This window comes from Camelus bactrianus, chromosome 35 (genome assembly GCF_048773025.1).
Source record: "Camelus bactrianus isolate YW-2024 breed Bactrian camel chromosome 35, ASM4877302v1, whole genome shotgun sequence".
NCBI lineage: Eukaryota > Metazoa > Chordata > Mammalia > Artiodactyla > Camelidae > Camelus > Camelus bactrianus.
The window spans coordinates 12,584,682-12,609,227 of NC_133573.1; the positions used below are offsets into that span (position 1 = coordinate 12,584,682).

At 41.5% G+C, this 24,546-nt stretch overlaps 1 protein-coding gene across 5 annotated transcripts in view; it reads right to left on the reverse strand.

Moving 5' to 3' along the window:
• The window catches only part of ZEB1 (zinc finger E-box binding homeobox 1), a 169,612-nt gene that overhangs the window by 32,418 nt on the left and 112,648 nt on the right, over positions 1-24,546 (reverse strand). For all 5 annotated transcript variants that reach the window (XM_074358018.1, XM_074358017.1, XM_074358015.1 and 2 more), the window contains exon 2: positions 22,106-22,306. In XM_074358018.1, coding sequence (XP_074214119.1) covers positions 22,106-22,306 — 201 coding nt within the window. The remainder of the gene's footprint in view (positions 1-22,105; positions 22,307-24,546) is intronic.

Below are 24,546 nucleotides of genomic sequence, written 5' to 3' on the forward strand. Positions count from 1 at the left end.
GGTATTATTATAGCTAATTTAAACACTATATGCGATGCAATTATGTATTCACTTCTTCATCCCTTCATTTCTGCTTGGAATGAGACCTGGGCTCCACAGGTGAGCGTTTACCGTGCTTTAGAATCAGGTCCCACACTTATCTCACTCAACTGAGAGGCGGGAAGTCTCCATCTGCCCCCTCGTGCTAGGGGCTGGGATTCTGGCCCTACAGCTACAGCCTCACTAATGCCCCAGACGAGCGAGCAAGGGCCCTGGGGCTGGGCTGGGAGGCGAGCGGGGTGCTGCCGGGACAGGCGGCTCCCTGGTCACCCAGCACCCTGTGTGGCAGTGTCCCGGACGGGGCTGCTCCACGTGTCTGCCCAGCAGCACTCCCCTGCGGCTGTTCCGACCTCACTTCTAGCTATTTATGAGACACAGGAGGAGTAAGGGAGCTGAGTCTCCGAGTCCAGAAGATTCTCTCTCTCATCAGCCTTCAGGGCCGACTACAGGAAGACTAGGGTGCCCCAAAGCTCTGCTCTCAGTCTAAATCCCAAAGCAAATACACACACGAGAAAAACTCCTGAGCAACAAGACTTCGGCTTTCCAAATAATGGCAAAATATAGCTAAAAACTAAGTCATAAAATACTAATTAGTAATAAAAAGGAACAAACTACTGATATGTGCGACAACTTTGATGAATGTCCAAGAAATTATGAGTAAAAAAAGCCAATACAAAAGGTTACACATTGTATGATTCCACTTATGTAACATTAGTGAAATGACAAAATTATAAAAATGGAGAGCAGATTAGGGGCTGCCAGGGGTCAAGGGTGGGGCGGCTGTTCACAGGCAGGCGGGGAGCCCTGTGCTTGACGGATGCTCTGCGTCTCGCCTGCAGCAACACTGATGCCCCAGCTGTGAGGTTGCACCACAGGTTTCCAGGCTGTCACCACCAGGGGAAGCTGGGTAAAAGGTAGGCAGGTTCTCTGAACTGTCTGCAAATCTAAAAACTACTTATGAATAGCTTGTGAATCTATAATTATCTCAAAATTAAACATTTAATTAAAAAATAAGTCAAAGGCAAATGTCACACATTTAGATCAAAAGAGAAAGCACTTGTTCATTTTGCCATAAGATGAAATTCCTATTAAGTAAAAACAAGGGTTACAAATGCAACTAATTAAACAAGTCCAGAAGCTTACTATGAATGGCAAAACAGAATACTTCAAAGCACAAGACTGATTATTTAACAAGTTCTAAATTCTAAACCTTGCATTTCTGAAGTCCATACTAACGTGTTTCTAAGCATTTTGCATGTTCCTGTGGGCCTATTTGCAGCCATCACTGACAAGGCACAGTAAGTGGCTCACTGACTCAGATTTTCCCTTCCTGCTTCTGTCTCTTCCGCTCTGACGCACGTCCACACACCATGCACGTTTACACCTGTTACCCATTCGTCTGAGTAACTTCTACTGACCCGGTTCTTCAGTGCTCAGCTCACATCTCCCTCATTTTGAAAGTCTCCCCAACCCTGCTCTCTGCCCTCCTTGCCCGACTGTCCCCGCTGCAGGAATGCTCTTCATAAAGCAATTGCCGACAGAGCCCTGAATTCAAACAAAGTGGTCAAACTTTTATTAGGGCTACAAGGCCTGTTTCACTGTGAACCTTTTCAGGATGTTTCCAGACAGCTTAATTTTTCCTTCCTGTATCTTTCAGTTACTACTCATGTATTTAACATATTTTTGGTATAACTGTCCATCAAAGTCATGGTAAATATAATTCACAACCTCCATGAATACCTGTTAACTTAGACAAAGGTTAAAACAACAAACACCTGAGGTCAACTTGGGTTAAGACGCAGACAAACCAGCCTGTGTCCTACCGGCCGCAGCTCAGCAGCCTGGGAGCAGCACAGAGGAGCCGTGTGAAGTCCCTGGAAGGCAAACCACAGCAGGCGGGCAGGGGAAGGGGACAGGACCATGTAGCTGGACGTGACTCCCCCCGGGTGCTGGCCTGGATTCAAGGAGCCTGAAATGCAAGAGGACACCGGGGTGGAAAAGAACACATCAGAAAGAGCCCTCGACTTTAGGAGCAAGGGGCCAGAAAGGGCTCGAAGACGGGAGAAACACACATTTTTTTTCCCTCTTTTGTCTTGTGTCCCAGCCCCTAGGTCATCCCCAGCTGATGTTTGAGGCCATGGTGACAGCAGGGGCCTAAAGGCTCACAAAACTCCAAGGGAGGGGCAGTCTTCTCCCGCTGGAGGAGAGAGGTGGGAAGAGGGTACAGACTTCCCAAGGGCCTTCTCCCCGGCTTCCTGCGGTGCTCCTCCTTGTCGTCAGAGTTGCAGGAAGTACGGGAAGGAAGCCCTGGGACTGGGGAGAGAGGACTGGAGAGGGGCATCTCAAGGAGCTGGAGGCAAGGACGAGGGCCTGGGGAGGGAGGTGTGCAGGGAAGCAACCCCGCAGAGCTGGCTGTCAGCTCCTGGGCTCACCCTGGCTTCTCAGGTGTGGATCTGACCACTGCTCACGTCCCAGACCGGACACTGTGGGGCACAGGGCTGGACAGCCCTGAAAAGGCTTTGAAACCTAAGCTGACATTGGAAACTTAACCCACAGCAAGTTGGTTGGAACCTACAGCATGACACATTCTATAAATTGCCTGCTGAACCAAAAAGACCAAAATTCTCTACAGGATTTAAATAGACCAAGAGTCTCATAAGATAATACTCAAAATGTCTAGGCTACAATCCAAAATTACTTGGCATATGAAGAACCAGGAAAATCTCAACAGTGATGGGAAAAGATGATCAAAAGATGGCAACACAGAGAAGACACAGAAGGTGAAATCACAGGACAAAGACTGCAAGCCAGCCGCTGCAGAGTGCTCCAAGAAGGAAGGGCGAGCACTCTCGGAAAATGTGGAGAGATCAACGGTCTCAGCAAGCTCGCGTCAGCAAACAGAAGGTACAAGTAAGAACCAAAAGGAAACTTTAGAACTAAAAGTATAGTAACAATTTTTTTTTTTTTTAAAACTCACTGAATGGCCTCAATAACAAAATGGAGGTGACAGAAGAAAGATCAGTGAACTTGATGACAGATCAAGGGAAAGTACCCAATCTGAACAACAGAGAGAAAAGTGACTGAAAAATAGAGTCTCGAGATGTGTGGGATAATTGTAAAATTTCTTTCATGTCACTGTAGTGCCTAAAAACTCCCCAAATTTTAACAAAAGATGCAACAGATTCAAGAGGTTAACTGAATCTCAAGCAGGGTAAAGCCCCCAACATCCAGACCCAGACCATCAAACTCTGAAAACTAAAATTTAAAAAACGCCTGAAAGGACCCAGAGAAAATGATACATAACTATAAAGAAACAATGATTTAAAAGACAAAAAATTTATCATTAGAAATCAAGGACCATGAAATAATGCCATCTGTGCAACATGAATGGACCTGGAGATTATCATACTAAGTGAAATAAGTCAGACAAAGAAATACTGTGTGACAGCATTTATATGTGGAACCTAAAATATGATACAAATGAACTTATTGACAAAACAGAAAGAAATTCACAGACATAGAAAACAAACTATGGTCACCAAAGGGGAAAGTGGAGGAGGGATAACTTAGGAGTTTGGGATTAGCAGATACAAACTACTATCCATAAAAGAGACAAACAACAAAGTCCTACTGTAGGGCGCAAGGAACTACATTCAGTATCTTGCAATAACCCACAATGAAAAAGAATGTGTATATACATATATTGTTATATATATGTAACAATCACTATGTTATACATCAGAAACTAATACATTATAAATTAACTATACTTCAATTGAAGAATGTTAAAAAAAATCACAGAATCTCTTGGGTAGCTGTGAAGATTAAATCAACACAGCAGATGCCTAGTTCTGTGCCAGCACAGAGTAAGGGCCATGGAGCTGCGCACTGTTTTCCTTAAAGCAGTCCTGTAAGGGGAATATCTGTAACACACAAAAATCTGAAAAGTTTGAAATGGACCATTTCCTCAAAAACTAGAAACTACTACAAGTCATCCAAGATGAAATGGTTAACCTGAATATTCCTTTCACTGTTTTAAAAATTAAATCTGTAGTTTAACACTTTCCCCGAAACAAAACAAAATTCCCGGCCCAGATGGTTTCACTCACAAATTTTAACAGACATTTAATAAAAAGCAGTAAATTTAAATAATCTTTCCAAGAAAACAAGAGAAGGAATGCTTTCCAATGAATTTTAAGAGGTCCGCATCACCCCGATACCAAAACCATGAAACAGTAACACACACGCACAAAAGAAAACTATAGGCCAATATCTCTCATTAACATTGGCACAAAAGTCTTCAACCAAAAATCACCAAGTCAAACTCAGCAATACATGAAAACACAATGACTAATGGGGGCTTTCCAGGGAATCCAAGGCTGGTTCAATATTTGAAAGTCCATTAATGCGTTCCACTGCGTCAACAGGTGAAAGAAGCAAAACCACATGATCATATCAACTGATGCAGAAAAAGGATTTGAAAAAATCTGACATCTATTCATGATGAAAACTCAGCAAATTATGAAGAGAAATGTATTCAGTTTTATAAAGAGCATCTATGACAAACCTGCAGTTAACATTACACTTGAAGGTAAAAGACGCAGTAATTCCCCTCCAAGGTGGGAAAGGAGAATGTCCACCATCACCACTCCTCACATCTTTTACAAGTTAATAGAAAGAAATAAAAGGTATATAGATTAGAAAGGAAGAAATAAAACTGCCCCACTTTGAAGATTGTCTACATAAAAATTGCAAGGAATCTACAAAGAATTTCTAGAACTACCAAATATGCAGGTTACAAGGTCAAATACAAGAATCAGTCATGTCACTTGGTACACAACAGCAATGAACAAATGGAAATTTAATTAAAAGCAAAACATTCACAATAGCATCTCCCTTCAAAAGTGAAAGACACACGTGTAAGTCTCTCAAACCATGTTAATGACCTGTATTTTGAAACTATGAAACACTGATGCAAGAACTCAGAGAAGACCTATGCAAGATAAAAAAAAAAAAAAAAAACTGACATACAAAATCAGTTACATTTCTATACACTAAAAATGAACTACTTCAAAGAGAAATGAAGACAACAATCTCGTTTACAATAGCATCAAAAATAATAAAATACTGGGAATAAATTTAACCAAGGAGGTAAAAGATCTGTACACTGAAAACTGTGAAACAATGATGAAAGAAACTGAAGACGACACAAATAAATGGAAAGATGTGTTGTGTTCATCAACTGGTATAATTAGTATTATTAAAATGTCCATACTACCCAGAACTATCTGTTGATTCAATGCAATACCAATCAAAATTCCAATGGCATTTTTTTTTTTACAGAAATAGAAAAAAAATCCCCCATATTCTATGGGATCACAAGAGACTCCAAATAGCCAAAACAATCTTGAGGAATAAAAACAAGGCTGGAGGCATCACACTTCCTGATTGCAAACTATACTACAAAACTACAGCAATAAAAACAGTATGGTACTGGCATAGAAACAGACACAAAGACTAATGGAAAAGAATCAAGAGTGCAGGAATAAACCCATGTGTATACAGTCAACTAATATGTCACAAGGGAGCCAAGAATGCTCAACAGGCAAGAGATAGTCTCTTCAATAAATGGTGTTGGGAAAACTGGATAATCACATGCAAAAGAATGAAAGTAGACTCCTTTCTTATATCATTCTCAAAAATTAACTTGAAAGGGATTAAAAACTGGAATGTGAGACATAAATCCATAAAACTTTTGAAGAAAAGCTAGGAAAAAAACTCCTTGACTTTGGTCTTGGGAATGATTTTCTAAAATCACTGTGCTGACACTGAAGCACAAGCATCAACGTATAAAAAGAACAGCAGGAAGGAATACGTCAAGCTGGAAAGCTCCGCAAAGCAAAACAAATGATCAACAAAAGGAAAAGGCAGCCTGTGGGATGGGAGAAAACATATCTGAGAAGGGGTTAATATTCAAAATATACAAGCAACTTACACAACTTGATAGCAGAAGATACAAATAATCTGATTTAAAACTGGGCAAAGGACCTGAATAGACATTTTTTTCAAATAAGAGATACAAACGGCCAGCAGGTCTATGAAAAGGTGTTCAATATCACTTATCTTCAGGGAAATGCAAATCAAAACCACAACGAGACACCAGCTCACACCTGTTGGGCTGTCATCAAAAAGACACGCGATAACAAGTGGGTGAAGATGTGGAGAAAAGGGAGCCCTCGTGCACTGCTGGGAACGTAAAGTGGCGCCGCCACTATGGCAAACATTACGGAGGCCCCTTAAAAAAATAAAACTAAAACTAGAACTACTCTATGATTCAGGAATCCTACTTCTGCGTATTTATCTGAAGGAAAAGAAGTTACCATCTCAAGAAATACTTGCACTCCCATGTTCACTGAAGCATTATTTACAATAGCCAAGACGTGCAAAATAGACGTCAATGGATGAATAACGAAAATGTGGTATGCATACACGCACACACACACACAATGAAATGCTGTTCAGCTACAAAAAAGAAGCACATCTTGCCATCTGCACCAACATGGATGAAACCTGAGGGCATTGCGCTAACTGAAATAAGTCAGACAGAGAAGGACAAATACTGCATGATCTCACTTACGTGCAGAATCTTGCAGAACTTAACTGACAGAAACAGAATGTAGACTGGTGGTTGCCAGGGGCTGGGGAAATGGGTGAAGGTGGTCAAAGGGTACAAGCTCCCGGGTATAAGATGCCTAAGTTCTGGGAACGTAATGTACGGCGTGATGAATGTAGTTAACAATACTGTGTTAGAGATGGAAAGTCCTGAGGGAGGAGATCTTAAATGTTCTCACCACAGCCACTAAGGGTAACCATGTGAGATAATTAACAGGTGTGTTAAATTAACCTTATTACGGTAATTATTTCATAATATAAACGTGTATCAAATCATACTGTACATCTTAAACAGTGTTATACAGCAACTAGATCTCAAGAAAGCTGGACAAAAGTAAAGATGAGGACGCCTCAACAGAATAAAGGCGTTAGTTCCCCCAAACTGATCTGTAGATTTAACACAATTTAAACATGCAAGCAGGATTTTTTTATATAGATAAGATTATTCTAAAATTCACATGGAAAGGCAAAGAACTGTAATAGTCAAAACAATTTTTAAAAAGAAAATTAAAGGTGGAGCAATAGCAGTGCCTAATTTTAAGACCCAGGATAAAGTTATAGGACTCAAGATGATGTGGCATCCAGAGGTCAGTTGGCAGAAGGTTAGACACAGATCAGCAGAACAGAGTCCAGAAACAGACCCCACCGCGTGGACGCTGAATTCTGACAAATGTGCAAATGTGATTCAGTAGAGAAAGGATGGACTTTTCAAAAAACAGTATCGGAAAAAATGGACATCCATATCCAAATAAACGAACCTCCCCCAACCTTGTATCTTATAAAAAATTAACTGAAATGCATCACAGATCTGATGAAAAAGTGAAGGACACAAAGGAGAAAATTCCTTCGATCTGGGGTTAAGCAACGAGTTCTTGGACAGGACACCAAAAACATGACCCACGAAAGGAAAAGCCTGAGTGAAATCGGAACCTCTCACTGGGTGAGAGGCTGAATGAACCGACGAGCTACAGGTTGGGAGAAAAAACTTACTACAACTACAGGAACACTCAAAACTCACTGCGACAGAAGACTGTTTATAAAATGCACAGAAGGCGAGAGCAGACACTTCCCTGGAGAGGGTATCCAGGTGGCAATGAGCACATGAAAAGGTGTTCAGCTCCACCAGCCATAGGAAATGCACACGAAAATGACGCCTCCTACAATCACACACCGAATGAACGGCTCAGGTAAAAAGTAACCGATAAAATCAAACCGTGGTGAGGGTGTGGAGAAACCGGCCCTTTTGAGCTTGACTGGTGGGATGCTACAGCCACTCTGGAAGACAGCGTGGCATTTTCTTAAAACATTAAACACACACTTGGCGTATTACTCAACAATACCACTCTAGTTACCCGAGAGAACTGGACACTGTTCACAAACACAAAGGTACTCTAATGTTTACAGCAGCTTTGCTGATAATCTCCACAAACGGGAAACAACCCAGAGACCTCCACAGGTGAACGAACGGCGTGTCCACACAACGGACGACTACGCATCGTAAAGAGCGAGGTACTGGTACCTGCGACAGCGTGAGTCAATCCACGTGACTCTCAAACAAACCAAACCACAGTGACAGAGAAGAGGTCATGGTTGCCAGCATTGGTGGCAGGAGAGAGGTGTTCCTAAAAGGGGTACTGGGAGGAGTCCTGGGTGATGGAACTGTCCCGTGAGGGCCTGGGTCCTACAGCCAAAAGCAACTGATTCTGCCAACTCCCAAATGAGCAAGGAAACAGATCAGCACTTAGAATCTCCAGAAAGAAATCCAGCTGTGTCAACGCTTAGATTTCAGCCCAGTGAGATCTGAGATGGACGTATGACCTCGTGCTGTAAAATCATAAATTTGTGTTGTTTAAGCCACTGAATGTTCTGGTAAATTGTTATGGCAGCAACAGAACTTTAAATAATTGTGGAGCAAGGAGAAGAATGAGGGTAACAGCTCTCTGCTGGCTAGCCAAGAAGGCGGCTGCTGTGCAGAGGTCAATGTCAGACACTATGAATCCGAAAACCATGAACCATCTAGTAATCACTAGATCTCAGCCTTGCTGTAGGCCATGGGGGATCCCAAAGGAGCACATGACGTGGTAACTGCTCTTCAGAAGTTTATCAGGAACATGTAACTTGTCTATGATAACAGGAATTTGAGCCTTTTAACTTAAAAAAAAAGACATGAAATATAAACAGAAACATAAAACAGAAATATAAACAGATATATAAAGGAAATAAAAAACATAAAAAATAGAAATTTAAAATAAAATTAAAATTTGGAGGTCATAAGGCAATTAGAAAGGGGAGTGTGCACCTGAGAAGGTTCAGTGCTAACAGGAGCACCACGAAAGGGACCTGGATGGACGGAGGCTGGTGCTTTGAAGGGACTTCCTCCTACTGCTCTGAGTCTGTGCATCGTGTGACGGTGTTATAGTCCATGCGTGCATAAATATGTGTACACATTTCTTCTTTTCGAAGTCGAGTAATAAGTTTATTGCTCAGAGTATACTGTGTTTACAGTATTTAAACTTCATTTGGGGTTTTAAATGGTTCAAAGTGGGTTTTTTAAATTTTATTTTGTATTGGAGTTGATTTACAATGTTAGTTTCAGGTGTACAGCAATGTGACTCAGTTATACATACAGAAACACACACATTTTCAGATACTTTTCTACTATTGCTTATAACAAGAAGTTGAATATAGTTCCCTGTGCTTCACAGTAGCTCCTTCTTAGTTATCTATTTTATATATAGTCGTGAGTGTCTGTTATCAATGTGTATATATATGTATATTTCTGTTGGATCTGTAAGTTTAAGAAAATAGCACGCTTTTCAGTCAAACAGATTTGGGTTTAAATCTTGGCTTTCCATATTTAATATGTCATCTTAACAAGATACTTAACCTTTCTGAGGCTCAGTTTCCTTATTTGTAAAATGCAGCTGACACCAATCTCACAAATAACATTTGGGAGAGCCGTCAGCACCCGGCCTGTGCAGGTGCGCTCACGCAGCGTTATTTCTCTTTTCTGACATGTGAAAGTTAGAACTGCAACTGAACGTTTATTTGTTGTTGTCAGCCTACCAGTCCTCCAGTTTTTCAGAAAAGAGGGGTATCTCTCAAAACCCAAACTAGACCTGAATAGAGAAGCGTGGATGAAAGGCAGAATAAGCCTGAATCGTCCTTGCCCCCAAGTTCCAGGCATGGAAACCTGCTCTGAATGAGGCCCCTGCAGGGCAGAGCAGAGCACGGGGGCCATCAAGACCCTGCCTGCATCCTCTGGGGACGGCAACCGCTCTGGCGGCCAGGAGGAGGCAGGGGCAAAGGCCAGGGACCGAGCAGAGACCTGACAGCATGTGCACTTTGTAAGCTGGATTATTATTATCTTTCAATATTCCTCCTCTTGTTCTAGTATTGTTTATTAAGAAAAATATTTCTGAAAACTCCGACTTTTTTCTCAGATATACTAATGAAACCCCAAGAAAAAGGGGGTTTTGCTTTATTTTGATCAGGATTAAAAAACTTTTTAATTTAAAATAATTTTAGGCTTCTGGCAAAGTCGAAAAAACAGTCGAGTTCCTGCATACCTTTCAACCAGCTTCCCTTAATGAGAACGTCTTACACAATCACCACATATTATGAAAACCACAATATTAACATTAATACCATACTATCAACTAACGTACAGATCTTAGTTCACTTTTGCCAGTTTTCCCACTAATGTCCTTTTTTTTTCTGGTTCAGAAATCAATTCTGGATCCCACAGTGCATTCAGTTGTCGTGTTTCCACAGGCTCCTCCCAGGTTGACAATCCAATCAGTCTTGACAAGCTGCTTTAGTCTTTGATTTTATGACATTGACATTGACAGCTCTGAAGAGTACTAGTCACTTACTTGGCAGGATGCCCTCCACTTGATTTCTCTGATGGTTTCTAATGGTTGGATTGAGGAAATACATTTTGAGCAAAAATCCCACTGAAGCGCTGTGCCTTTGTTGGCGTACCGCATCAGTGGACATGTCACGTGTCTTCTTATCACTAGGGACATTAACCTTGATCATCCAGTTGAGATGGTGTGGCATCTTTCAAGTTTCTTCATACAGGTTTTTATGCCTTTCTTGATAATCATCTGGTGGGGAAATACTTTGAGATTATGCAAATATCCTTTTTTCTAATTTACTTGTACCCACTAATTTTAGCATCCGTTGATGGTTCTTGCCTGCAACAATGATTACCAAGGTGTTTGCTTAATGGTGACTTTCCATTTCCTTAATTACTTCTTAATTTATAACTGGAATTGTATTGTAAGGAGGAGCCTTCCCTTCTCCTCCACGTATTTAAGTATTTATATCAATATGGATGCATGGATATTTATTTTATTTTATAGATTATAATCCAATACTATCATTATTTACTTTGCTGCTAGAACTGTTCCAGATTCGGCCATGGGCAGCATCTTCAAGATAGCTCTTGCATCCTGATGTGCCTTCATAAATTTTGTTAGCACTTTCTTACTTATGTTCCAGGCTTATCTTTTCCTTCCCTCAGTTCTAGAATCAGTCATTTATGCCAGGATTCATCCTACCAGGGACCGGTGTCAGAAGCCCAGGTCTGGGCACTAGATTTACTCATTGCTGCTGCTTGTCTTTGCTTCCATGCCTTCTCAGCAGACAGAGAGTGTACTCACACGTACGTACACTAACACCTCTGTGTACCCATGTACATGTTTGTATCTATCTTTATAGATATTAGAAACCATGAGTTCATACTGACTCCTCCGATTCCAATCCAACACCATAGGGTTTAGTCACGCCTTCTTTCTTTTCCTTGTTTGTAACTTCTTTCCGACAGTGAGAAATCTGGGTCTCCTTATCCTAACGCATTTCCTTATTTGTTCAGTTCCAGTCTACACTATGTGCATAAAATAGTTTCAAAATAACCCATACCTCTGTGAGAAACATCTTTAACGAGAGGGAAAGTGGGGACAGGGAGGCGGGTGTGGCACTTCTCTGGGTGCACCTTTTCTACAGTTTGCCTGTACAACCATGACAAGGTTCCCATACACACACGCACACAAAATAATTTAAACCACTCAGCAGACAGGGAAAAAACGAAACACAGACAGGAACAGAGGAACCTAACTGGACTGTAAATGAATTACGTAACACATAAAGTGGGCAGGGAAGACAGGAAATAATCTAAGTAACTTTGGAAAACAGTATTTCGGACACATGTTGTGAGGCTGATGACAGAAGAGCCTCCGCTCCGTGCTTGGGCAGCGCGCTTGTCCGGCTGGGACTTCAAAGAGGGCAGAGCGTGCAGGGGGCCCAGCGGTGGGGAGGCCCAAAGCGCCCCTCAGTGCCGTCCCCGGGCTCATTTACAGCGCCTCCAACATCAGTGCTGCGCATTCAGTGCGGAGCTGGGTCCCCTGACAAGCAGAGCTAGAAAGTCCTCTGGGGCCACGTGGCCTGGTCTTTTCCATTTACAGATGCGGAAGTGGCCCTCCAGGGGCACGAAGCACAGCGAGGACCAGCAGCCGCGCGGAGGGCCTTCTCTGCCTTCCACACCGCCTTTGGTTGAAAACGGTTCCAAAGGGGCGGTGAAGCCGAATCTTGAGAGATGAGCACCACCTGGCTCAGTGCTGAGTCGCACAGTGACTGACGTGCTCCGAGCACGGATTACTTTAGCCTTTCATTGTAACCCATATTCAAGAAAGCCTTTTTGCTATGGACTGTAAGATTAGGATTTTCAATGTTTTGATTTTAAAGACGTTTTCATTGACTCGGCATTTGTGTAAACATGTAAATTTCTACACCGTTTACAGAACCTCAAGTCAGAAAAATGGTTAAGTCACTGTCACTGGGATTATTTTTTAAACCCAGTCATTTTAAAGCGTTAAGCCAACATATTAAATAATACTGTATACTATTAGACTAGTTTTGTATTCTTTTTTAAAGCTAAAAGTATGAGAAGCCTATAAAACAGGTGTCTCAAAAGTAGGAGTGTATTTATTTAAAAACGTTTAACTGACACCAGCAGGAGTTTCTGGCTCAACCACAAGAAGCTCCTGTATGGGAGGCATGATGAGCTGGAACTCTGCCAAGCTGCGCTCTCCTCCTGACAAAGAAAATGTGCAGTGGGTGGTATTTTAAGACAACAGGACTTAATCTAGAAGTCCTTTATTTTTTGAAGGGAACGTGTCCTGCTGTATTTAATCTGTGGTAAGAACATTGCTGCTTCTGTATAATCCTTCTGAGAACTTGCTCCTAACTTGAGATTTCATTCACAGACAAGGACAGAGTTTTTAAAGGTACTTATTCCAGAATCGACATTTCGCTAACACATATGTTTTCCCGTGTCCCCAGGCCCCCGGTTTGCACTCTGCCGCAGACGCGTACCAGCGTCCCGTGCTGGTCTCTGGCACAGCGAAATGTCACCGACTGCCTTTCCTCTTTACTGTTTCCCCCTTTTCTTAAAAGCCTTTAAAGTAACTAATTGGCATAGATGATGTGGTTCCTGTAGCTTTCCCCCCTGGTTTTTGTTTTTGTTTTTTCACACTGGGCAGTAGTTTACCAACCGGATGCACAAAAATAATACGAACAAAAGAGGGGCAGTGGAGGCGGGTCTGAGGACAGAACAGCCCCTGAAGTGACTGTGACTGCGGCGGCGGTGGCGCCCCGCCAAGGAGGCTGCCTGGTGCCTGGGGGCAGGTTCCTCCTGCCGTAACTCAGGTTTTCTGTTTCTGCTCCAGGATCAGGTTGGCTTGGTCAACCATGTCCAATGTGACAAGTAATTTTTCAAATTCAGCCACAAGGACCATCTCGAGGAGCCATAAAACAATCCAAGGAGAGAAGGGCTCTGGATGTGAAGCCCCATTACCTAAACTTCCACTGGAATGCATGATTAAGGGCCGCTTAGTGGTAACCAACTGAATGAACCATTAAAAGTTACTAACCTTGACATTCACAAGTGTAATTTACTGAGGAGTCAAAATCAATACTCCAGCAAGAAACCCTGGTTACCCTGCTGCTCTGGGCAGCGTGGCAAATCTGCTGTGCACATTTTCAGACTAAATTTTAAACTCAAGCAATGGTAAAGGATACTTCTAAGTGTGGAACGCCAGAATGATCTTGATTTGTGGTTTTCAGTGACTGATACTGGTTTTTCACTTTGGTCAAAACTGTTTACCAGAGAAGCAGTTTTGTGTTTACTGGTTTGTTCTACTTGGTCAGGCAAGATTGTGTTGGACATGGTGTGACACACTTAAACCGTATTTATTTAGGTGAGGTAAAGCCTAGAATTAGCACTTCATGTAGGTTTAGAAATGTCATTTATTTAGAGAGGAATGTATCTTCAAATTGAGGGTTTTTCTTCAAAGCAGTTTTACGTAGCCTTCAGTGTCTCCGTAACACCCATTGTCTCAAAGAAGGCATGCTGAGCAGTAGTGGCTGAAATGATGACAGCTGTGCTAAGGGAGGAATTACTGTGTAATTCTAAACACCCTATGACTTGGGTACCAAATCTACCATAAGATTTGGTCAAATATAACCTGAAGTACAGCCTGCACACATTATCAATTAGAAAGTGCTGCCATTCACTACGTGTCATTAATGTCATCCACCCACATGAGTATCTTTGGCTTTATCATCCGACATAATTGAGAAGAGTCCAGGAGTCCATTCTGTCACGTGTACCCGTATTTCTATTCTTTCTACCGTGCTTTCTTCCTTCCTGATGTTCCAAGATTTCTTTTTATCATTTCCTCTCTGTTCCAAGAGCTGCTTTTAATCATTCATTTCAGTAGCTTTGCTAGGGACAAACTCTCTTAATGTTCCTTCATTTGAAAAGGTCCTTATTTCTTCTTCATCCTTGAAGGACCTCTTCTCCGGATAAAGAATTCCCGGATGACAACTCTACCTTTTGGCATTTGAAAAGGGTCCTGTTTCTGGCTGGCCTCCATGGTTTCCCACGAGAAATGTCTGTCATTAATTGTTTTCCCCTAACGGTAAAGGCACCTCCCCCTGTGTTCGGGGTTCTTTAGCTTTTTGGAGTTTGCCTATGATCTTCTCTTTCAAGAAGCAGAAGAGACTCAAAACCCAGGACAGATAAATCACTGTACAAAATCCTTAGTCTCCTGGCTCATACAGAATTATGTTCAGAAAATATGAAAGTCTTTGCAAATGAATCACTGACCTGGTTATGACCTTTGAGGAACAGGGGATATTAGGACAGATGGACAAATGTCATTCAATTTGCATATTCTACATTTCTTTTGTAAAGTACAGATCAGAGATATTTAACTTGCATCCCGAGAATGTTTTCCAGAATAGATTATAAAGGTACTGTGTGTGTCTGCACTTGAAAAAGAAAAAGAAACACTGGCACCAGCATTCAGGATGGGTTCAATGAACAAAAGTCACACTAACTGGCCTAATCTCATTTCCATCTTTACAGTATTATAAGGAGACACGATCTCATACAATATTGATTTTTGAAGACACAAATGGATTAAAAAATGATTGAATAAATCTAATCAAAAGTGGTGGTTTACAGAAAAATGACAATAGAAGAAAGCCAACATCATGTCACTAGGTCTGTCGCTGGCCACACTCATCACATTTCTGGATGACAGAGGGAAACAGATGTGACAAAGACCAGCATCAGACTCAAAACCAACAAGATGAGGAGTCATAAGTGCCTCATAATTAGACATCCTCTAAACCTAACTATGAAACGGAAGAAACCATGAAATCATCTCAGGCTCCTCTTTCTTTCACAGTCCTGATCTAAGCCATCAATAAATCCTATTGACCCTACTGTCAGAATATCACCAAAATCTGGTACCTTCTCACCACCTTTACTCCTACTACCTGGGTCCAAGCCGTCACCCTAGATGAATGCAATAACCTCCTCACTGGTCTTTCTGTCCCTACCCTTGACCCCTAGGGCTTATTCTCAATGCAGCAGCCACAGCGCTTCTTGTAAAATGGAAATCAAACTACACCACTTCTCTGCTCAAATTCTTCCAGTGTCTCCTCACTGCAGCAAGAGTAAAGTGTTTCCAACAGCTTCGAAGATCTCAGCGCCCTGCTGTTCTGTTACCTCTCTGGGTTCATTTCCATTCAGCTCACCCGCCCTCCCTCTGCTCACGAGCCTCTTGGCTGTTCATCAGATGCCAGGTTACAAATCCCGGGGGAATGTCCTGGGGTTTTCACATGCCCCCAACTGGAAGGGAGCAGGAGGGGACTTTCCCACCCAAATCCCACACTGTCAGTCCAGTTGTGAGAAAAGCAGCAGATGAACCCCAACCCAGGGGTGATGCACAAGCCCCTGACCTCCTTACACTGTCAAGGTCACGAGTAACAATGGAAGAATAGAAACTCAGACCAGAGGAGACTAAGGAGACAAAACCAAACGCAGTGTGGTCCCTGCACTGGATCCTGGAACAGCAGGACCACGTAAATGGAAACACCAGTGAGCTCCAAATAAAGTCTGGAGTTTAGGGGAAAAAATGGAGTCTCTGAGTCCATGAACATGATGTATTTCTCCATTTACTGAGGTATTTGCTAATGCCTCCAATAAGGCTTTCTAATTTTTTATGTGGTCTTCCACATCTATTTTCATTTTTTAACTCTTACTGATTGAAGATGACTTTAAATTCAGTGTATTGTTTGTATTCAGCAAATTTGTCAAATTTTCTTATTAGTACTAACACTTTATCTGTAAATTCTTTTTTATGTAGACAACTGTACCGTTTGTAAATAGTGAGACTTTTGCTTTTCCTTTTTAATTGCTACCTTTATTGATCTGTTTTGTCTTACTGCCCCGGGTAGCACCTCCAGTAAAAGGCTGATGAGAGTGGTGAGTGGGGACATCCTGACCTTGTTTCTGATCACAGAAGAGCAAACGTCACAATGTTTTCAACACTTGGTCATTAAGCCCGATGTCTGTGGTAGACTGCAAATAGACACTAACAGACCAAGGAAGGACGCACTTTGTTAGTTTTTATGCTATCTGTTCACAGGTACTGAACTTTAATACATGTTTTTTGTGCATCTGTTGAGGTGAATTTTGAGTGTTCTCCTTATGTTAAAGGGGTATTTTAAAATTGTTTTAAATGTTATTCTGACCTTGCATTTCTTGTGTGAACATATATATATATATATACTGTATAGCTGACACTTTGTTTGGGATTTCTGTGTCTGTGTTCTGAGCAAGTCTGTGATCTTCCGTTCTTACACTTACTTGGTTTGGTATCAAGATTTTGGTAGCCTCATCTAAAGAGTTAGGGACTCTCTTCTCTTATACTAGTCTTCGGAAGAGCTGTCTAGAATTTTAATTGTTAGCACCTTGAATGCTTAGAACAACTTACCAGAGATGCCACCTGAGCTAAAGTTCTTCGTAAAAGAGTAAGAAAATTTACATATATACATATATATGCATATATAGATTTATACATACATGTATACATATATACATACAGAAAAATGTACTGTTTTTACTTTGGGTGTAGAGTTCTATGAATTTTAGCACATGTATAGATTCATGTAACTACCACCCAAATCTGGACTGGAACAGTCCCCTTCTCCCCCAGACCCCAGCGCTGTCCCTTTATAGTCACTCCCTCCCCCTTTCACCCCTGGCAACCACTGATTTGCTACCCAGCACAGTCTGTCTTTCTGAAGACACAGTGTCTGTGGAATCAGGCAGTGCACACCCTTTTGAGACTGGCTTCTTTCATTCAGCGCAGGGCCTTTGAGACTCGCCAAGTTGCTGCTTGCATCGGTAGTCTGTTCCTTCTTATCACTGAGTGGCTGTCCGTTGCGTGGGGTCCTGTGGTTTCCCTACCCTTCCACTTGCTGAAGGACGTAGGGTTGTTTCCAATTTGGGGAAATCATGAATAGAGCATCTAACATCAGTGTACAAGCTTTTGTGTGAAACTAAGTTTTCATTTTCTTAGGGAAAACACCCAGAAGTGGGGCTGCTGCGTCACGTGGTAAGCATGTATTTAGCTTTATACTGAACTGTCAGACTTTGCAGAGCGCACAGCATCTGCAGACCCATGAACAATATGTAAGTATCTCAGTTGCTCCGTATCTTTGCCGCTCCTTTGTGGGAATATTTTTAACCACCAATTCAGTTTCTTTAGAGGATATAAAACTATCCACGTTTTCCAATTCTTCCTGAGTCACTTTTGGCTAAGAGATTCTAACACCCTGTCCCACATTTTCAAATTTATTGGGCTACAGCCATTTACAACATCCCCCATTTGCTTGTCAGTGTCTGTGGTACCTGTAGTTATGTCTCCTTGTTCATTCTTGAGTTTAGCTATTTGTGTTTTCTTTTCTTGATCAATCTTATCAAAGGTTGGTTCATATTAACGTTTCTAGAGAATAAAGTTTTGCTTGTGTTGATTTTTTTGTATTGTAGGTTTATTTTCAGTTTTACATTACAGGGGACCCTTGAACAACACAGGTCTGAACTGTGCAGGTCCACTTACACGCACGTATTTTTCAACAGTAATTGCCACAATACTAAGCTACTGGCGGCTGACTGACTCCATGAATACAGAACTGCATGGAGGGAGGAAGAGTGGGTTGGGGGCGTCTCTTACACAGAGAGATGATGCCCCAAGCCCCTGACATTGTTCAAGAATTAACTGTACTTGCTGCTGCTGCTTCTTTTCCTTTTTACTTTCAAACAACTCAGTTTACGGTTCTTTTTCTAAGTTCTTGATATAGATGCTAGTTTATTAACATTTACCTAGAACCTTTCCTAAGATACATACTAAGTGTGTTAGAATTTTAGGACATAATCTATTTATCTTATTATTGTACAGCTTAATTGCTCTGTGTTCACAGAACATGCTGCGTATGGTTTTGTCCTTTGAACTTTGTTGAGATTTGCTTTATGACCCTGTATGTGTTCAGTTTTTATAAATATCCCAAATAGCTTGAAACAATATTTATTTTGCAATTACTAAGTACACCGTCTATATATCTTTTGAAACCTTCTACATCCTCACTGGTTTTGTGTGATTATTTTCTCGATGACTGACCAAGTTGTGTTAAATCTCCAACAATGACTATAATCTTTTTTTTTTCCTCTTTGTAGAGTGCCTGTTTTTCCTTCAGATATTTTTGAGGCCTTGTTATTAGGTACAAACACATTTAAAATAATCTCATTGGTGAGTTTCATCTTTCATCATTATAAAATGATCCTATGATCTATAACAATGCTTTCAGCCTTAAAGTCAACATCATCTGAAATAAATTTAGCTACACCCGTTTTTTGTTAGTATTTTCATGGGAAATAGTTCCTGTTTCCTTCTCTTTATCACATACTTGCCATTTCTCTGTTCTTGTTTCTTCATGCCTAAAATAGATCCTTCAAGACTCCCTTTGAGTAAGGGTCCACTGATAACAAATTTTGTTTTCACTGCCTGAAACTTGCTTGAAATGGTCACCTCCTTTCTTGTAAGTTACTTTTGCTAAGCATGGAAATCTGTGAGGACAGACATCTTTCACTATGTCTGGCTTCCACTGGCTTTACTGAGAATCCAGCTGTCAGTCCAGCTGCCACCCTCTCAAACGTAACCTGAATTTTGAGGGGGTTTACTTCTGGGAGTTTTCTTTTTGTCTTGGATGATCTTCAATTTCACCATAATGTGACTGGGGGTAGATTTATTTATCCTTTTTGAGATTTTGTGAACTACTTAAATCTGTGATCTGGTATCTTTCATCAAAACTGAAAAATATCTCAGTGGTCATCTCTTCAAATATCGTCGCGTCCCAATTCTCTCTTCTCCTAGAATTAAGAGCAGAAGAATCTTCCACTCTGTCCTTCATGTCTCTTGTCAGATTTTTCATATTTTCTGTCTTTCTGAATTGCACTTAGCATAAATTTCCCCCTATATTTCAATTCATTAATTCCTTCTTCAACTCTTTTTCTTTACTATTAAACCCATCCTTTAAATTTGAATTTCTTTTCTATTTTTTTCATTTTTATAAAGTTACATTTAGTTCTTAAAGTCTGCAGGTTCTATTCTATTCTACTCCAGCAGATAATTTCAAGTGTGCCTATTTTTTCTTTATACATGACAGTCATTGTATAGTCGGTATTGGACAATTCTAGTAATTAAAGTCTTCGTAGGGCAGAGTCTTCTAAGCTGTGCTCTGCTGACCTCTGAGGGCTCCTGTCTTCACTTAAGATTTTGTCCTGTTAATGTCTTAATATCTAGATAGTTCTTTAAAGCTTTAAAGAAGATTTCTTTAAGAATTTAGTATCATTAGTTGTTTTCAGTGAGAATAACCTACCCTAACGTACTTTCAGAGACAGAACCTCTTCGCTGATTTTTCATCTTTGTTTCTACCTCTAGCTATCTCATTCTCCTTATCACTACCTGGCCCTGCACCTCCCCACCCCCCCAAACTTTCCAAACAAATCACTTCCTTCTTGCTTCTATATTAAGATTTTGGATCAATGACACCAACAGATCAATCTGGCTACAGACAGGAAATACATAAGAAATCCTTGTTCCCGAAAGTTCTGAGCTCAGTATTCCAGTTTAACAGTTTAGCAACCCTGCCATTAACCAGCTGTGATAATAAATAAGCAAGTTAACTTCTCTGGGTTCTACTTTCCAGAAACCGAGGAGTTATGTCAGCCTTTCCTTCTCAGTTACCTTCCACGCAGAATCAACCAAATTTTACCTCCTACATTTCTGTCAAATCTCCCTCTTTTATTCCCATTCCAAGGCCCACTTCTTTAGTTCAAAACCGCTCATCATTGTCTGAATTATTACAGCCTCTTTTGGAGGCCACTACCTCCTGCCTCTAGACTCCCCTCCCAGGATTCCTCTTCCATAGCGCCACCTGACTTATTTCTAAAGTGCGTATCATGGTGTTACTCTCACAGGGTAAAGTTCACGTTCCTTGACTAGGCACACAGTGCCCCTCACCGTCCTTCCCTTGTTGACCTCTCTGATCTCATTTTCTGCAAACCTCATTTGTTCAAGCCTCTGTGGTTTCATGCATGTTGCACCTTCTGCCGGAAGCACCTTCTGCTGCCTCTCCTTTGCCTAATTAACATCTACTGGTCCTTCCTAGCTCAAGGCCAGCACTGCTTCACTCGGAAGTTCCCCAAGGACCTCTCCCCGCGCAGGTGGAGGTGTTCCTCCTTCATGATTCCACATAACTCTAAATTTACACCTACATCAAACGATAATGAATTTGTGACTTATTTCTCTCTCTCACTCATCCATCAACCTGTAAGGGGCTTTTTATACAGAGACGGTGTTATTCAAGGCTGCACCTGCATTCTTGCAGTCTGCTGAGCGGACACACCAGCAGTGCTGTACAACCAGGGGGCTAATGGCATGATTTCTGAAGTCCGTGGCTAGCTATAAATCTGTCCCATGGTAGAAATCTTAACTCCTGTCACCCTGTGCCTACTACGTGGACTTTTATCTAAGCCTCCACACTTGGTCATCTGGACTCTGACCTGTGTGCTGACCCACTTCCCCCCGCTGTCTGCCTGGGTTCCGACACCCTGTTTAGATGATTTCCCTAAGTGTGAACTCTGGCTGGGCAGCTTCCCTCCGCCTGACCTGGGATCTGGTCCCTCGACTGGCTCCTCTGTCTCTGCAGACACCCCTGGGCCTGCTCCCCACCCGTAATTCCACAGCCTCTGCTTTCATCCACTGGTGCTTGATTCTGACAGGACAGGCTAAATAATTCGTCTATTAGGAAAGGTAGAAAAGAGAAACTCTGGAGCTGGAAGAAAAGACTCTAGTCCAATTTCTTCATCTGGCAGATGAGGAGGAAGGTTAGCCATGTAGTGTTTCCTCCCTGGAAGGGCCGCGGCGGAGGGGTCGGGGGGCAGGAGGAGGGGGAGCTCCTTAATTTCACTGCTCCTCCCACTCAACCTGCTTTACTGTTTACATTTAAAGCAAGTGAAATAACTGAGAGATGGAGGAAGAGAGGGACAGGGATGCTCACAAACACTAAAAACACTCCCATGACTTGTCTGCATTTGGGGTTTGTGCACACTGAATTATTTTATGATGTTACTCTACCAAAATGTAAGTTGTGGGTTTCTAAGTAGATTCTTTGAGGTCATAATATGAAATTAAAGGTAAGTTCAATTATGTCAACAGTATATAGGCAGCCTGATTCTGGTTTTAAAAAACTACCAAAATTCAACATATTATATGCAAGTTACAGTCAAGGTAACTTTATTATCCTGTTTCTTAATCTACTTTCTGGTAAGTAGAAGGGTACCTTTCTTGATTAACAGACAAATAAGTTAATATAGTTCATTTCAAACTTTTCATCCAATGTATCATTTTTTTCAGTTAACAAATTTTTAGAAAGAACCCCGAGAATCGAATGTTCCAGGAAGAACTGAACTGACCGTCACCCTCCCAGCAGCTCGTGGCGCTCCCTTCTCGGCCACTGCTCCCGGGTACCACGGCCTGGTCTGCTGGCAGGTCGTCTTCCGCCGGGCCTCCTTCACAGTCCGCTGCATCGGCGACACTTTCTTCTTCCACGATGTGGAGTTTGTCTTCATCGTCTGAATCTGAATTTGTTTCTACCACAGTGTTATAATTTGTAACTGTAATACAAACAAGAAACAAATAATCAAAACCAGTGTAAAAATCCTTTGTCCATCTCAGCAAAAGGAAATTTTAACTTAAAACAGACTGCTTCAAAAGCATTTTATTAGGGACTGTCGTATGTAAACAACGCAGAGCTCGCGCTGGACACCAGGTGGACCAGAAGGTCCACCACCACAACAGTGGCGATGTTCACTGAGTATGCCCTGCGTGCACGCGTATTTTATACACAGTAACTTGTGTAACTCTTTCAACAACCTTTTAGAAACCCTATGAAGTAGAATTTTCATATCTACCATCTACTACCCCTGCTTTACAGAGGTGGAAACCAAGACACGGGGAAGGCAAGCACCCTGTTCGAGACCATACACCTAGGAAGTGGCAGTGAGGAGTGAACCCCTGGGGTCTGGCTCCATACTTTGTGCTCTCAACACCACAGCACACGCCTTGCCTGGTTGTGACGAGCTTACAGGACAGGACGCTGCTCACGCACAACAGGGGCTTCAACTCTGTAAAGCATTATACTTTAAGAAACGAGTTCATTTCTCCAAATAAAACAGCAATGCATCATCAAGCTTAATGTAATAAAAGTATTTTCAAGTCGTCAATTAAGCCCATTCACTTCCTATTAATCTCACATTGAGCTTAGAAAGAACCAACTAATTTAACCAAATTTCTACATAATTAAGACATGAGTTAAGTAATGTTTATATGTAAATCTATCAATCTGAAAAAAAAAATTGAGATTCAGAAGTTTTCAAGTGGGCACTTTTTCCATAGTTTAAATGAATTTCAATAAAATTTAACACTGGCATTATAACACTGGCACAATTATTTTGAATGACTACAGCTCATAGAACCATGAGTAATAGTTGAGAATAAAATTCTCTAAAGCAAATGATATAGTATGGTCAATATTTTTCCTTCAGAGACCTTGCAATAACCACTGTAATGGGATAAATTCTTTAGACCCTCACTGGGTACGGTCACTGGAATACCTCTTTCCAGTGATTTGCAGGGGAATGCTGACGTGGTCAGATGAGACGGAGAGGAAGGGAGAGGAGGGAAGCTTTGCTTGGTTTAGGTGACTCAGCAGTGATCAGTTACCCTTTCCACTTCTTCCTTAAATCTTCCAACCATTCTTGAAAGAAGATAATCACCCAAATGCTTACTTGATATGCATCCTAGTCCCCTCTCCCATCCACACACACACACACGTGCCCCCCTGAGAACACGTAAGAGTCACAGTCACAAGCACGGATGTGCACGTTAAGGCGAGAACTAATAACCAAGCCTCCAAAACTGCTGGCATCGACCTTGGGAAGACCCCTCTGTCCAGAAGAGAACCAGGGTGACCCTTCTGCCCACGTTAGGAATCCTTCAATATCTTGTGTTAGATGAATACATTTTCCCGAGTGTTTTGCCAAGAGCTAATCATTTTCTACTTTTAATATAAAAGGAATACATGTCATTGTAAAAAAAAATTCAGACAATACAAAACATGTAAAATTAGTAAAAGCTCCCTCTCCCAATTTTTCCTTCTTCAGCTGACTCAAGGTAACAATAACAGCAAATTTTATTTATTAATTTATGCACTAGGTAGGCCTGAGAGTAATCATTTTATATCCCTTACCCTATTTAACTGTAACAGAGACCTCATCTTATATACATGCATGTCTTGCATTTAATAAAAATCCTATATATAAATGTACGAGTGCACATTCAAATATGCACATACGGGATCACGTTATACCGTTTGGTCACTTAGCTTTTTGCCACTTAATAACATATCCCGGGAACGCTCCCAAGTGAGTATATGTGGAGTTTCCTCATTTTCCTCTGGATGGCTACAGCTTTTCACTGCACAGACAGAACTTCACCAAGTATCTGTTGACAACGTTTAGTTTGTTCCCAGTGTCTAAGCATTGGCCACAACGTCATAATAAATTTTCTTGTATCTTCGGACATTACTGAAATACATTTGTCACAGACATCCATAGGGGCAGAATCACTGAGTCAAAGGAAGATTTATTAAGTAGACATGGAAACATGGGGAACCCCTCACTTTCCAGTCACACTCTGAGCAAAGTAAGTTGTGAAACTGTGTGTGTGGGTAACAGGAATGATTCTCAAAGGATGGTCTACAGTTGGAAAAGGGTATCCTGATGAGCCTTGAACTGAGAGTAAGATACATATGTACGTGTGTGTGTGTGTGTATCTGAGTGAGGGATCTTACAGG